Source organism: Alexandromys fortis, unplaced genomic scaffold (assembly GCF_014885135.2).
Source record: "Alexandromys fortis isolate MF-2015 unplaced genomic scaffold, M_Fortis_MF-2015_v1.1 scaffold_242, whole genome shotgun sequence".
NCBI lineage: Eukaryota > Metazoa > Chordata > Mammalia > Rodentia > Cricetidae > Alexandromys > Alexandromys fortis.
Window position 1 is genome coordinate 515,122 of NW_026068123.1, and position 12,474 is coordinate 527,595.

Consider the following 12,474-nt stretch of genomic DNA (forward strand, 5'->3'; position numbering starts at 1 on the left):
TTTTTTTTTTTTTTTTTTTTTTAGTTTTTCTAGCAGGGTTTCTCTGTAGCTTTGGAGCCTGTCCTGGAACTAGCTCTTGTAGACCAGGCTGGCCTCGAACTCCCAGAGATCCGCCTGCCTCTGCCTCCCGAGTGCTGGGATTAAAGGCTTGCGCCATCACCACCCGGCTGGGTAGGGCTTATGACACACAAAGCTGCCTTTTGGCCTACACATATATACACACCTGCAAACAAACTAATTCACAATACATACATGTGATAAACGTGATGCAGAAATGCAGTGATGCTTCAAGTAACAGCTTCAAGAGATAAATGACCGCCAGGCATGGTGGTACACACCTTAATGCCAGCACTCAGGAGGCAGAGGCAGATCTCTGTAATTTCAAGGCCATCCTGGTCTACAGAGTTCTAGGATAGTCTGAGCGGTTACACAAAAAAACCCTGTCCCAAAAAAACAAAAAACAAACAAGAATGATAAGTGACCTAAAATTAGCCTATCACTACTTCAAACATGCAAACACAATGAAACAAAAGCCCCCCCCCCTTTTTGTTTTTTTGGGACAGAGTTTCTTTGCATAGCCTTGGCTGTTCCAGAACTAGCTCTGTAGATGAGGGTGGCCTCAAACTCACAGAGATCCACCTATTGAACCATCACTGCCCGTCTAAAAGATCCTTGCAATAAATATATCTCACGGAGAGCTTGCCCAAACACCCGTGGAATGGAAAGCATCCAAATGTGTCTGTGTAGGAGGCACTGAGGTCTTTGTGCTCACAAACATGCACTAGGGCAGCAGTTTTCAACCTGTGGATCGCATCCCCTTTGAGGGTCAAATGAACCTTTCACAGGGTTTGCCTAAGACCATTGGAAAACACAGATATTTACGAAATGTAAAATTTGTAAAACAGCAAAATTACAGTTATGGAGTAGCAATGAAAGTAATTTTATGGTTGGGGGTCACCACAACATGAAGAACTGTATTAAAAGGTTGCAGATTAGGAAGGTTGAGATCCATTGCTCTAGTGGAATCTGGACTCTTAAGCATACAGTGTTGTCCCCCTTCGAGGGAAGGGATTAAAAACCTCCTTTCTGACCCAAAAGCTGGAACAGATACTCTTTCTAGCCTGATGACCTTTTTGTGCTATCAATCCACAAAATCTATCTTTATGGACTTTACAAGTAGTTTTTTTTTTTTTTTTTTTTTTTGTTTGTTTTGGGGATGGGGTGTTTTGAGGCAGGGTTTTTCTGTAGCTTTGGAGCCTGTCCTGGAACTAGCTCTTGTAGACTAGGCTGGTCTCAAACTCAGAGAGATCCGCCTGCCTCTGCCATCACCGCCCGGCTACAAGTAGTTTTAATGCAGTCATATCTGATCTGTATTAGGTTTAATTTGTTCCTCAAAGAGATTTATGCATGATTTGCTGTACATGCAGGATTGAGTTAATCGTTACAAGAATAAGCTGTAATTTTGCTATACTTAAATACGCCTAAAATAAACCACTTTGGTTATGAAGTATGAACCAACACTGGCTGAGTCATGTTGAGCCAAACAGTCTTTTTGATTGCTGCATTACTGTGATGACTGGGAAGGTCACAGAGCCCTGCACGCTTGCAAGTATCATAAGTGTGCTTTCCTGGAGAGTATCTGGAGTTTTTCCACCAAACACACGCCTTTCAAATGAGGGGGAGTAGCTACTTTTCAGGAGGCTTTAGAAAGAACAAGGGGCATGTGTGTGACCTGACTTGAAAAGATGTCAGCCAGGCAGGAACTGGCAGAGAGCCTGGGGCTTGCATAGAAAACTCCCAGGAGAGGCAACAGCCTAGTTGAGAGGCCAGGTTTCCATCTGGGAAGGACTGAGAGGTTGCTTTCACATAACTAAACTTTTCTAATTGCTTTTTGTAAAACAGGATAGTGTATATAGCCCAAGGTTTTGACCTTATGGTGATTGTTCACTTTGGCCTCACAGGCAGGCAACACAACATCTACCTTCTGGGTTGTTTCTTCTCTCACTCCTTTTCCTCCAAACACAGAGTACTGGAATGAGCTCACTGGTAGACAGATTCCCTACTCTGCACAGGCGATGGGTTTGATCCATAGCCACCCTACCCCCTAACACACACCATAGATGCATGAATGGGACTACCTGCCTTTGAATGGGAATGGTGTGGATAGCATCCCCTCTCTCAAAGCAGACAATGTTGTCTGCTGACTTCCTAGAACCACACACTAAGTGCATAAGCAAACTGAGTGAATTCCAAGGAGAGTCAAAACAATAAACCTCAAAACACACTCCCCAACCAATTGAAAACAAAAGCCGGTCTAGCAGATGAGACTTCCTAACAGGGAGTCAGAATGGTTATTCTGTGCGTGGTAGAACTAGACAAATATATTAAACCCATGATGGCTGATAGGAATGGAAATACTGATTTTAGAAAAGAAGGCAGAAGAGCAGATGGGTCAGAAATGAATGTATCTTCTGGGCAAACCAGCACATGCCTGATGCACATTTGAGGGCAGGCATGTGCACAAATGCATAGTAATAAATGTAATCTTTAAAAAACGGTTTCTTCATTTTGCTTTGTTTTTCAAGACAGGGTTTCTCTCTAGCCCTGGCTGTCCTGGAACTCGATCTGTAGACCAGACTGGTCTCAAACTCAGAGATTCAACTGCCTCTGTCGCCCAAGTGCTAGATTAAAAGTGTGTACCACCACCACCTGGCTTAGAAAACTTTAAAGTATTAAAAAAAAAAAAAAGAACTAAATGGAAGGAAGACAATCAAAAGTGCAAGTTCAGCCCTGCATGAGTAAGATGACTCAGTGTCTGCCATGAGAGCCTGACGACCTGAGCTCCACCCCAGGAACTCACAAGGAGGAAGGAGAAAACCTACACAACTATCACCCCACTAAAGAAATAATAAAAATGTGATTTCAAACATTTTTAAACGAACAAACTGAAAGACACATATCAAAGGGTTGGCTAGCATTTCTGTAAAAAAGCCCCACTTCTCACCTCGCCATCTGGTCCAATAGCAGGTGTCTGTCCTTCAGCGTTTTCCACCTTCTGCAAATAAGGAGACAAGGTCAGCCTGACCCTGCAGGCCCAGGCAACTAAGCATACAGCCAGGCCAACTAAAGGGTGCCCATTCCTAGTCAGGCCCAGCAAACCTTCTTTTTCTTTTTCTTCTTCTTCTCTTTGGCAACCTGGGCGGCTTTGTGCTGCCGAACCAACTCTGTGAGGTTGGCCACATATTCGTCTGTCTGCTGCAGGAGGTAGGCCAGGCGTTTGTCCTTCTTCTGGTCAATGAGCTTCCGGTAGCCCTCCTCATCTTCAGCCTGTAAAGCCAAGACAGGATAGAACAAAAGCCTGTAAGGGTGCACACCTGAGGATTTATGAGGGCTGCTGCACCCACCCCAGCTCCATACTGAACCTCAAGGGACCTGTCAGGCAACACAGGTCCTGCCATGAACCCTTCACAGAGGACATAAATGAATTTTAGGCTCCTTGTCCAAAAAATACATCACAAACCCCAACCTTCTTATCTGATCTGGGTTCTATCGCCATGACTCTCAAACCATCTTTTCTCTACCTGATCTAGATCTCCACAAATCTCAGCCTTGACCTTTACGTATCTTTTTATGAATGAACAAGAGCAGAAGCTGGGCACAATGACATGCTTGTAATCCCAGCACTTAGGAGGCAGCAGCAGGTAGGTGGATCTGAGTTCAAGCCTAGCCTGGTTTATATAAAGGAGGCTAGACAGGCTTATAATGAAACCCTGTCTCAAATAAAACAGAAAGTACTATATAGCAGTTAACATTCCCTGGGTATTCCTTCCATAATCTATTTCTTCCCAATGGCCTGCAAGTCTCACATGATGAACTTCGCAAGCTTTTGGACCCTGTGTCCCGTTTTAACACCATGAGGTTCCAGGGCCCCAATAGCGACTGCCTGTAGCTGTACCTTGTGTTTGGTGTCCTGCTTCCTTGCCCTTCTCGTCTCCTCCTTGGACTCTTTCTTCTTCTCCATAGTGCTTTGCACTGTACACTGGACCCGACCCTCAACCTCTGCTCCAAGTCTGTCTCACAGCTGCCCAGCCCAGTCCTGCCCCAACTGTCTCTACTCTGTCTATTCTGTTCCTTTCCAGGGCAAACATGAATCCAATAGAGAGAAATTTTTCTGCTCCCTTCTATGTTCCTAGATCAGGTAACAGTATCTGTCCAGTTAGCAGCTACACCATGATGAAACATCGGCTAGATTCATCTGGGTGTAGAGTCTTCATTGTACCTTTCATGGCTCTCATGAGGCTTAGAGCAGGAGGCAGAGAACTCAGAACTAACCTGCCCTAACAACAGAAGGAATAAAGGTGAAGGCCCACACCTCTGCCTCCCACATCCATGTGGCTCTTCCTTCAGCTCTAATTCTATACACTAAACCACAGAGTATCTAAGCATAATCCTAGGTGACTACGCCCAGAATTTGCTATACCCAGGGCCTGCAGGTGACCAACATCAAGAAAACAGGTGTATACCATAAGTCTCCGCATACGCTCCTTCTCGATGCGCTCATTTTCTTTCTTCTGCTCCCGCTCAGTATTTGCATGGTAGGTGGCCACAGCCTTGGTGAGTTTCTGGAGTTTGCCTGTGACTGATCTGTGATATTCCCTGAAGTCCTTTGCATGCTGCAGGATGCTGTTGAGGTACTCCTGCAGAAAAACATCATGGAGGGGTGGCTAAGTTCTAGTTCAGTAAGGCTCAATTGTACCTACAGCTTGTTGAAAGACAAAGGAGTATCTAGAACTGGCTCAGTGGCAGAGCGCCTCTCTTGCATACATAGAGTTTTGGGTTCCATCACTAGCATATCAAAGAAAATGGAGGGGGGGTACCATCCACATAATAAGGCTACTATGTTCAGTTCTGCTTGTGACAAAATTTGCTGCTGGCCCTTGTGCAACAATAACAGGGGCCCTTAGACACAACAGTTGAGTGTATCAAGTGAACACTCACCCCCGTCTCTCTTTTTGTGAGGGAGGGGGTAGAGACAGGGTCTACTACATGGTGGCTCACAACCATCTGTAATGAGGTCTGGTGCCCTCTTCTGGCCTGCAGGCATACATGTAGACAGAACACTGGATACAGAATAAATAAATTTAAAAAATGCATAAAATAAACCTAAATCTACTTAAAAATAAATACACAAGAAAACAAATGAAAGCAAATGAGCAGACTGGATTCATCCATAAACCTACTTGACTGTAGATTTTCATTTTCTTGATGGACTTTGTAATAACTGAAGTTATTCAGTCTCTTGTGGTTTCCCCTTCCTTGCTCAGAGCAAAAGTCCAAATACTCCATACCGCACAGGGCCCTCACTTTATCCACTACACCCTATGGCTCACTTTGCTAGCTACCCCGATCCTTGATTCAAGATGAAACAGGGAAGCATGTTCTAGTCCCCACTGCCCCTCCTCAGTCTGGCACCCTCATTCAAGTCTGCTGTCTCCCCTCATGAAAACCCCAATGATACCTTTTCACCTTAGGTAGCTCCTTCTTCTCTGTCCTTACTCCTCCTTTCCCACCTCTCATCGGTCCAGAGTGAACACTGCTCATCTTCTCTTTTTGTTTGGCTTGTGTACTGGCACACTGCTGTGCCCAGAGCACTCTTATGCTAAGTCATAGGAAAACTGACTAGAAAGAGTGCACCCCAAAGGCCCTGTGGCAAACACACCTGGTGTTTCTGGCGGCGCTTTCGCTCCTGTTCAATCTTCTGCTGCTTCTCCAGCTTCTCAGTGATGCGGGCCTCCCGCAGTGACTGTCGTTTGCTGCGCTTGTAGGCCTTGGCATTGAGGGCTGTCTCTAAAGCTGTATCTCTGCGCATGCACACCACCACCTCCTGGCGCAGCTTTAGGGTAGAAAAGGAGACACTGGCATCAGGCATGATGGGTTTATAATGCCTGTGGTAATGCTTACAAGGGATGACCACATGCTGGGCAGATGATATTGCAACAAACTGCCAGAATGCAGGATACCTGGGAGGTGCCACAGGTGAGACGAGCAAAGAGCAGAACATGAGCAATCTGGACTTTTTCACAGCCACACATACAGTTCCTGGGGGATGTGTAAACCTCAGGAAGAAACTCACCAGGCATCCTGCCTTCCAGCTGACAACTGCAACCTCAGGAGCCCACACCTGCGTATCCACAGGGTATACACAGCCAGGTCTTGTGGGCCGTGACAGTGAACTAACTCCTCTGAGAACCTAATAGCCCCAACCACACAGGTATCCCAGGTAATATCCTTCCAAGCACTCTCAGAACCCAGCATCCCCACTGTCAGAAAAGGCTGCATAAGCCCAGAGTTGAGGCCATCAGACCCACCTGCCTCTGAAAATTCAGCAACCTAAGGGCCTTGAGTTCAATGGTTGCTTTGGTTCGCAGATCCCCAGCCAGGGACCCAGGAAGATTTTCAAGTTCCTGAATTCGGTGTGCGATTCGAGCCTGCAGCCTGGGCAGAGACAGGAAAAGGACAAGTGGTAAGGACTATTTGTCTGAAGGAAGTCACCTGGTCTTTAAAGCTAGAGACTATAAAGGATCTGTCCCTCAAAGGAGGCAGACCCAGCCCAGTTATAAGAGATGATGCCTCAGAAAAGGACAACATTTACAACACAGAACAGATGTGAGCAGCCTCAGAGTGCTCTTGGAAACAGGCCTGCTAGGATCACAGCAAGCCCAGGACCTGATGGTGACTGTACTCACTGGTTTTGAATGCCAAGTTGACACAAGCTTGAATCACCTGGGAGGAGGGACCCTCAACTGCACGACTGCCTTGATCAGATGGGCCAGCCCACTGTGGGCGGCTTGAGCCCTAGAAAGTAGGTCTGAGCTATAGAAGAAACTATGTGCTAGAGACCAAGCAGTGTTACTCCACAGTCTGCTTCAAGTCCTGTTTGCGTTCTTGCCCTGATTTCCTGCAGTAATAGACTGTTACCTGGAAGTCTATGGTGAAATAAACCCTTTTCCTTTCCAAAATGCTGTGGTCAGTATTTTATCACAGCAATAAAAAAGCAAATTAGAACAGTGACTTAGCTAGGTGCTAATCCCATGTGAGCAATGAGAGCTGTGACATCAGGCAACCCAGCCCCAGCATGAGACACAGGGCATTGGGATCTATATAGCCCACGGGCATCAATGTTTAGTGTAGAGGTTAAGAAGATACCACCCCCTCCTAGTAACCCTGTGTGGGAAAAGTCTCCTACTCTATCTTCTTATTTATAGAGCACCTACTATGTGCCAGGGCAGAATATTAGCATTGAACAGAGGTCAAAATGTTGCCTTTTCTCTTGTGGCTCAGTCCCATTAGAAGAATGGCTATAAAGGAATAAAGCAGTAAGCACCCCAGCAATGTCAGAGCACTAAGTACAAGGAAGAAAGGGAGCAGGACCAGGTTGCTCAGCAGTGAGGTCTGGATGGCCAGAAGAAGTGCACAGCCTGTGGGACAAGAATGAACCTAAGAAAGAGATGAAAGAACATTCTCTGGTACCTGGCAATCAACACTGGCAGTGTAGTCACTGGGTGCTTACCTGTACTCTCGCTCCTGTAGGATCTCCACAGGGTCCAGGCCCCGGGGCTTCTGGATAGGGGTGATGCGGCTCTGCTTCTGGTGCAGGGGCACCAATGGAGCAGGCTGGGCCGGCTGCCCTGGGGACTGTGTTTGTGGTGGCATCACAGGTGAGGCAGCAGGTGGAACAGCAGGAGGTGCAGGTGAAGGGCGGCCTGTTGGTTGGGGGGGAATCAGCTTCTGTGGGGTGCTTGTGGGGGCAGCAGCATTGGCCATGGGTCCTGGAGAGGCAAGCGGGATATGCTGCTTGAACTCTGGGGCTGGAGGACTGCTCTTTCAGCCCTCCTACTTCTCACTGGGCCAGAACCTGGACACACCCATCCTCCAGCCAAGTTCTCCCACACCTCAGACCCCAACCACCCAGTGTTTGGTTTTTCTGTGCTTGGCTTCACAGGGACACCATGCCTGTCTTTCCTCTAAAGTAGTTCACTCCTCCCTTTTAGAAGCTTTGTCTCTGCCATTTCAATTATCCTTGGTCAATGGCAGTCTAAAAATATTAAATGGGAAACTCCAGGAATAAATGATTGCGAGATATCAATTGCATGCTGTTCTAAAGAGCTACACCCAAATTCTACTTCTGTATCATTTACCGCTTCCTCACAACACCATTGTAGAGGCAAGTTCAGCACACATTGTCCTGAGTGCGTTCCTGCTTACTCTAAGACTGATGTGTTTTATCATTTACTGTTTAATGAATGAAACTTCATCACAGGGAGTGTTTAAAGAAAATACACAGTATACATGGGGTTTGCTGCTATTTGCCCATCAAGTATCCACTGAGTCTTGGATAGCTTCTCTCTCAGATGAAGAGAATGGCTCTATTCCACATCCAAACAAACCAGATTTTAATATACAATGATCCACCATGGACCCCAAGAGAGCAGGCAGGGTCCACTGTCCCAACCCAAATATAGACCCTGAAATATCCAACTAAACTTTTCAAAGACACTTATGAGAGGACAGGGCCAAGGGCAGACAGTCAGCAGACACATCCTCCACTGGGATAGCTCTCTACAGAGAAGGAAGCCATACTAGACACCCTCCTCCCCTAAGCTCAGAAGCATCCTGTCTTGAGCAAGCTTGCCTGCTGTCACAATTAAAGCCAGCCACTCTTCTTGAGTCCCAAAGTAGACACATTCCATGCCTTCCTCATCTGCTAAACTAAGGAGACTACAGGACAACCTCCACCCACAGGGCAAGTCCTCTGCAGACCCCAACTGAACCCCACAGAAAAGTCCGAAGCCACTTCTGGGGAAAAGGAATGGAGCCCATCTCTGGGGTCCAGCATAGCTCAGGCTCATTACAGGAGGTGGGGCATGCCACCAAGAGAAAAGAAACTCACCTTCAGGCCATGGCTTGGGAGGTCCTCCAGGGGGCTGACCAGGCATCCCAGGGGGCACACCTGAGGGTCCTGGAGGAGGCATGTTGGGCCCTCCCATACCTACATTCAAGAAAACAAAGCACCATAAAGGCCACTGTGTTCAAACCTGCTGGCCTACGCTCATGTTAGATCAGGGAACACATCACAAATAAGGTCCGAGAGAGGGACAAAGCATATTTATCTCGACATAACCCTATCTATCTCAGTAGTCCCAGATAACATCTGGGAGGCAGGGATGCCTGCCATTAATTATCATCCACACTCAACACCCTCCCCATTCCAGAGGCAGGGATGAAGGCCTTACCATGGGGTCTACTGTAATTTGGAGGGGCTGGTCCTGGACCAGGCCCAGGTCCAGGGCCAGATCCAGGCCCAGGTCCTGTAGCAGACACTGAGGGTGGAGGTAGTGTTGGCATCTGCTGCTGCATTCCAGGCATTGGCCGCTTGCCTTGCACGGCCATCTGCAGGTGGTCAGGCAATGGCTGGCCTCTGGCCAACATCTTGTAAGCCATTATCTGAGCTCTGAGTTGATGTAGCTGGTTCTGGTTAAATGGGGTTGGGCCTCGGTTTTGCTGCCCCAAGGCCTGGGGGTCAGAACCATCTAATGGGGCCCCTCCTGGCCCAGAAGACATCTGAGGGCCTGAAGATGGGCCACTGGCTGGGACAGGACTAGAGGCATGTTCAGAGCCACCCAGGGGTGAAGGGTAACCTGTAGGGAAAGAAGACTAATTCAGCGGTCACTTGGCAGCACATATATCTATGACTGCTAAATAACATCCACACCACCCGGCATTCCTAGACATAGTAGCCAGGCAACACCACTCTCCTGAGTCAAGCAGCACCTAGAGGGTGGTGGCTAAGTTACAGCCTCAGTCCAGCAGCCCATGTAGCTATAAGCTTGGATGTTTCAGTAGGATACAGATGATCAATGCAAAGATAAGACCTGCAAACCAAGCTCCATCAAGCCTACCTTCTGGCCAGGCAAACTACCTGGCCATTCCTATGAGGCCCCAGGACCCAGTACCTTGCTTGCTGCCCCTGGAACATGGAGGACTCCACAAGTCACCTACTACAATCTCCTCATGTAGAAAAGTCAGCTTGCCTAAGGCAAGGTCCTGAGGCACCACTGGAGTTGCTAGCCCACAGGCCCCACCATGCTAAGCCCTGATCTCAAATACCATGCTGATCGGCCGTCTCTGTTCCACCAGTTCAGTCTCTGTTCCACCAGTTCAGTCTTCGAAGCCTGCTTAAGGCAAGAGACTACACAGAGCACCTCACCTGGGAGGCCCCAGGCAAGCCCTCCCCACAGCTCAGCTGTCCTAGATGTCCTCGAAATTCCCACGGAAGAAAGTACACTGTGGGCTGCAGGTGTATGAATAACAGGAAGCAGAAAGGGACCTAGACAGACTGTACCTTGGGAATGCTGGTCCATGGGACTAGGTGGGGGTCCCATACCTGTGTGGGCCCCTGACCGCATGCCCATCCCTTTCATCTGGTTGTATCGTGGGTCATCAGGCATGCCCTTCTCATGCATCGACTCCATAGGCTATGAGAAGTGCAAGGACACAGGTCAGTCAAGTACAGCAAGAGGCAGCCGAGCAAAGTACCATCAGGAAGACCACAAAGAGGTCGACCTAAGGGGGCCATAAAGCTAGCTCTGAGGCACAGACACCACAGCTTCTGGGTATCAGGACAAGAGAGACAAAATCAAGCTGTTGGAGAAGGTGACTACTTAGGCCATGGGACAGCAGAGGCATGTCTCTCTTCTAAGCCAGTGAGAACCACAAAGAAAGGATTCATGCCACAGCTTCCAGTAGGATTGTCCTGGCTAATTCCTCCCTGTGCCAAGAAGCACGGCTGCAAACCTAGGGCTAAAGTCCTCATCCTTGGAGACTATAAATCAAAGGGACATACGAACAGGTCTGCACACAAACTGGACAACAGTGAGATACCAGATGCTCCACTGTTCTCAATAGCTGCCTGCCAGCTTGGAAAGAAGCTATTGCAAAGGTATCCTGCCACTGAGCAGAGCACAATAAAACAGGATCCTTGCATTGTAGAGGGGAAGCTGACACATGGCACCTTTGGGAGTAGGCATGCCTCCCAGGGAAATGGCTACAGCAGCCGGTTATAGAGGGGCATTGCTTAAGAAGCCTCTGTGAACTGGGCCTGGTTAACAAGCATCCTGCTCTGCAAAAAACTCACAGGCGAACATGTGATGAAGCAGAGTGACACAAAACCACAGTTCAGTACAGCTGTAACAAAGGAAGCTGGGACAGGGACATGGGGGCAGCTTCCTATGGGTCCATAGGTACACACCCCAAGGCCATAGGCAGGCCCCCAAGATTGTTCATGTTGAACAACAGCCTTGCTCCAGCATAGAAGGAGCTCTATGTAGGTCAGGTGCTGTCATCCAGGACTCCAGTACCTAGCAGGTTTCTGGACATATGATAGGTATCTAAAAGGCACCTGTCAGAGGTAGTAGAACATGTGAGCAATGCTAGGAGAAGAAAGATAGGGAGAGGGGATGTGGCTGACATGCTGCAGGAGTCCATAAACCAGAAGGTGGGCTTGTGCATATGACCCACAGCTTCCTTCACAGAAGGAAAAGGGCAAGGCAAATGCTATACTACTAAGACAACAGAACAGTCCGGAAAATAGGGAGCCAGAGAAGGGGATGTATTGGAAGCAGAGCACAGTTAGCACACAAGGACAACCCAAATAGAGGGATGAGACAGGCAAGGGAGGGCCCCCTCCTTTGTGGATAGGGATCAACCCAAAGAGTTGCAGAGGTGTAAACAAACACAAGGAAGACCCTGCAGGGAGGCAGAGCAGTTGACAAAGCTGCCAGGGTGAAGCCTAGTGCAGCTATAACTTTATCTTCTCACACCCTCGCCTCCATGGGCCCAGACTATTACTCGCAGTCAGCTCTAAGAGGAGGACCAGGTAGCAGGACAGAGAGTTACTTGGCAGTCTTGCTGGCAAATTTACAAAGGCAGTCCAGAGCCTAAATTCAGTAGCAGGTTGAGCACTCAGCACTGCTTCAAGCATGCAGGCCACCAGTGCAGTCAGGAGAGAAGCCTCAGCCGGGCGGTGACGGCACACGCCTTTAATCCCAGCACTACTAGGCAGAGGCAGATCTCTGTGAGTTCAAAGCCAGTTCCAGGACAGGAGCCAAAGCTACAAAGAAACTCTGGCTTTAAAAAGAAGAAGGAAGAGGAGGAAAGCCTAAGCCTCCTCTAAAGATCTGGGAATCCCTTTATTAACAAAAGAAAGCTCTGGCACACTGTTCCCTAACAAGTATGGGAAATGTAGGGTGGGATGGCTGCTCAGCCTCCTGGCTCAGGACAACAGCCTGATCCCTTTGTTCACAGGAGCAGACAGGGTGGGAATCTGAACCAAGCCAAGTCACAGCCAGGCGATGGTGGCGCACGCCTTTAATCCCAGCACTTGGGAGGCAGAGGCAGGCGGATCTCTGTGAGTTC

General features: G+C 48.3%; 1 protein-coding gene across 3 annotated transcripts in view; it reads right to left on the reverse strand.

Moving 5' to 3' along the window:
• Positions 1-10,555, reverse strand: part of Smarca4 (SWI/SNF related, matrix associated, actin dependent regulator of chromatin, subfamily a, member 4) — a 74,269-nt gene extending 63,714 nt beyond the window's left edge. For all 3 annotated transcript variants that reach the window (XM_050125429.1, XM_050125428.1, XM_050125427.1), the window contains exons 1-9: positions 10,403-10,555; positions 9,294-9,698; positions 8,951-9,049; positions 7,571-7,829; positions 6,369-6,495; positions 5,720-5,893; positions 4,524-4,697; positions 3,160-3,327; positions 3,005-3,055 (exon numbers count right to left, since the gene is read on the reverse strand). In XM_050125429.1, coding sequence (XP_049981386.1) covers positions 3,005-3,055; positions 3,160-3,327; positions 4,524-4,697; positions 5,720-5,893; positions 6,369-6,495; positions 7,571-7,829; positions 8,951-9,049; positions 9,294-9,698; positions 10,403-10,532 — 1,587 coding nt within the window. In that variant the 5' untranslated portion in view covers positions 10,533-10,555. The remainder of the gene's footprint in view (positions 1-3,004; positions 3,056-3,159; positions 3,328-4,523; positions 4,698-5,719; positions 5,894-6,368; positions 6,496-7,570; positions 7,830-8,950; positions 9,050-9,293; positions 9,699-10,402) is intronic.
• Positions 10,556-12,474: the final 1,919 nt, after the last annotated feature.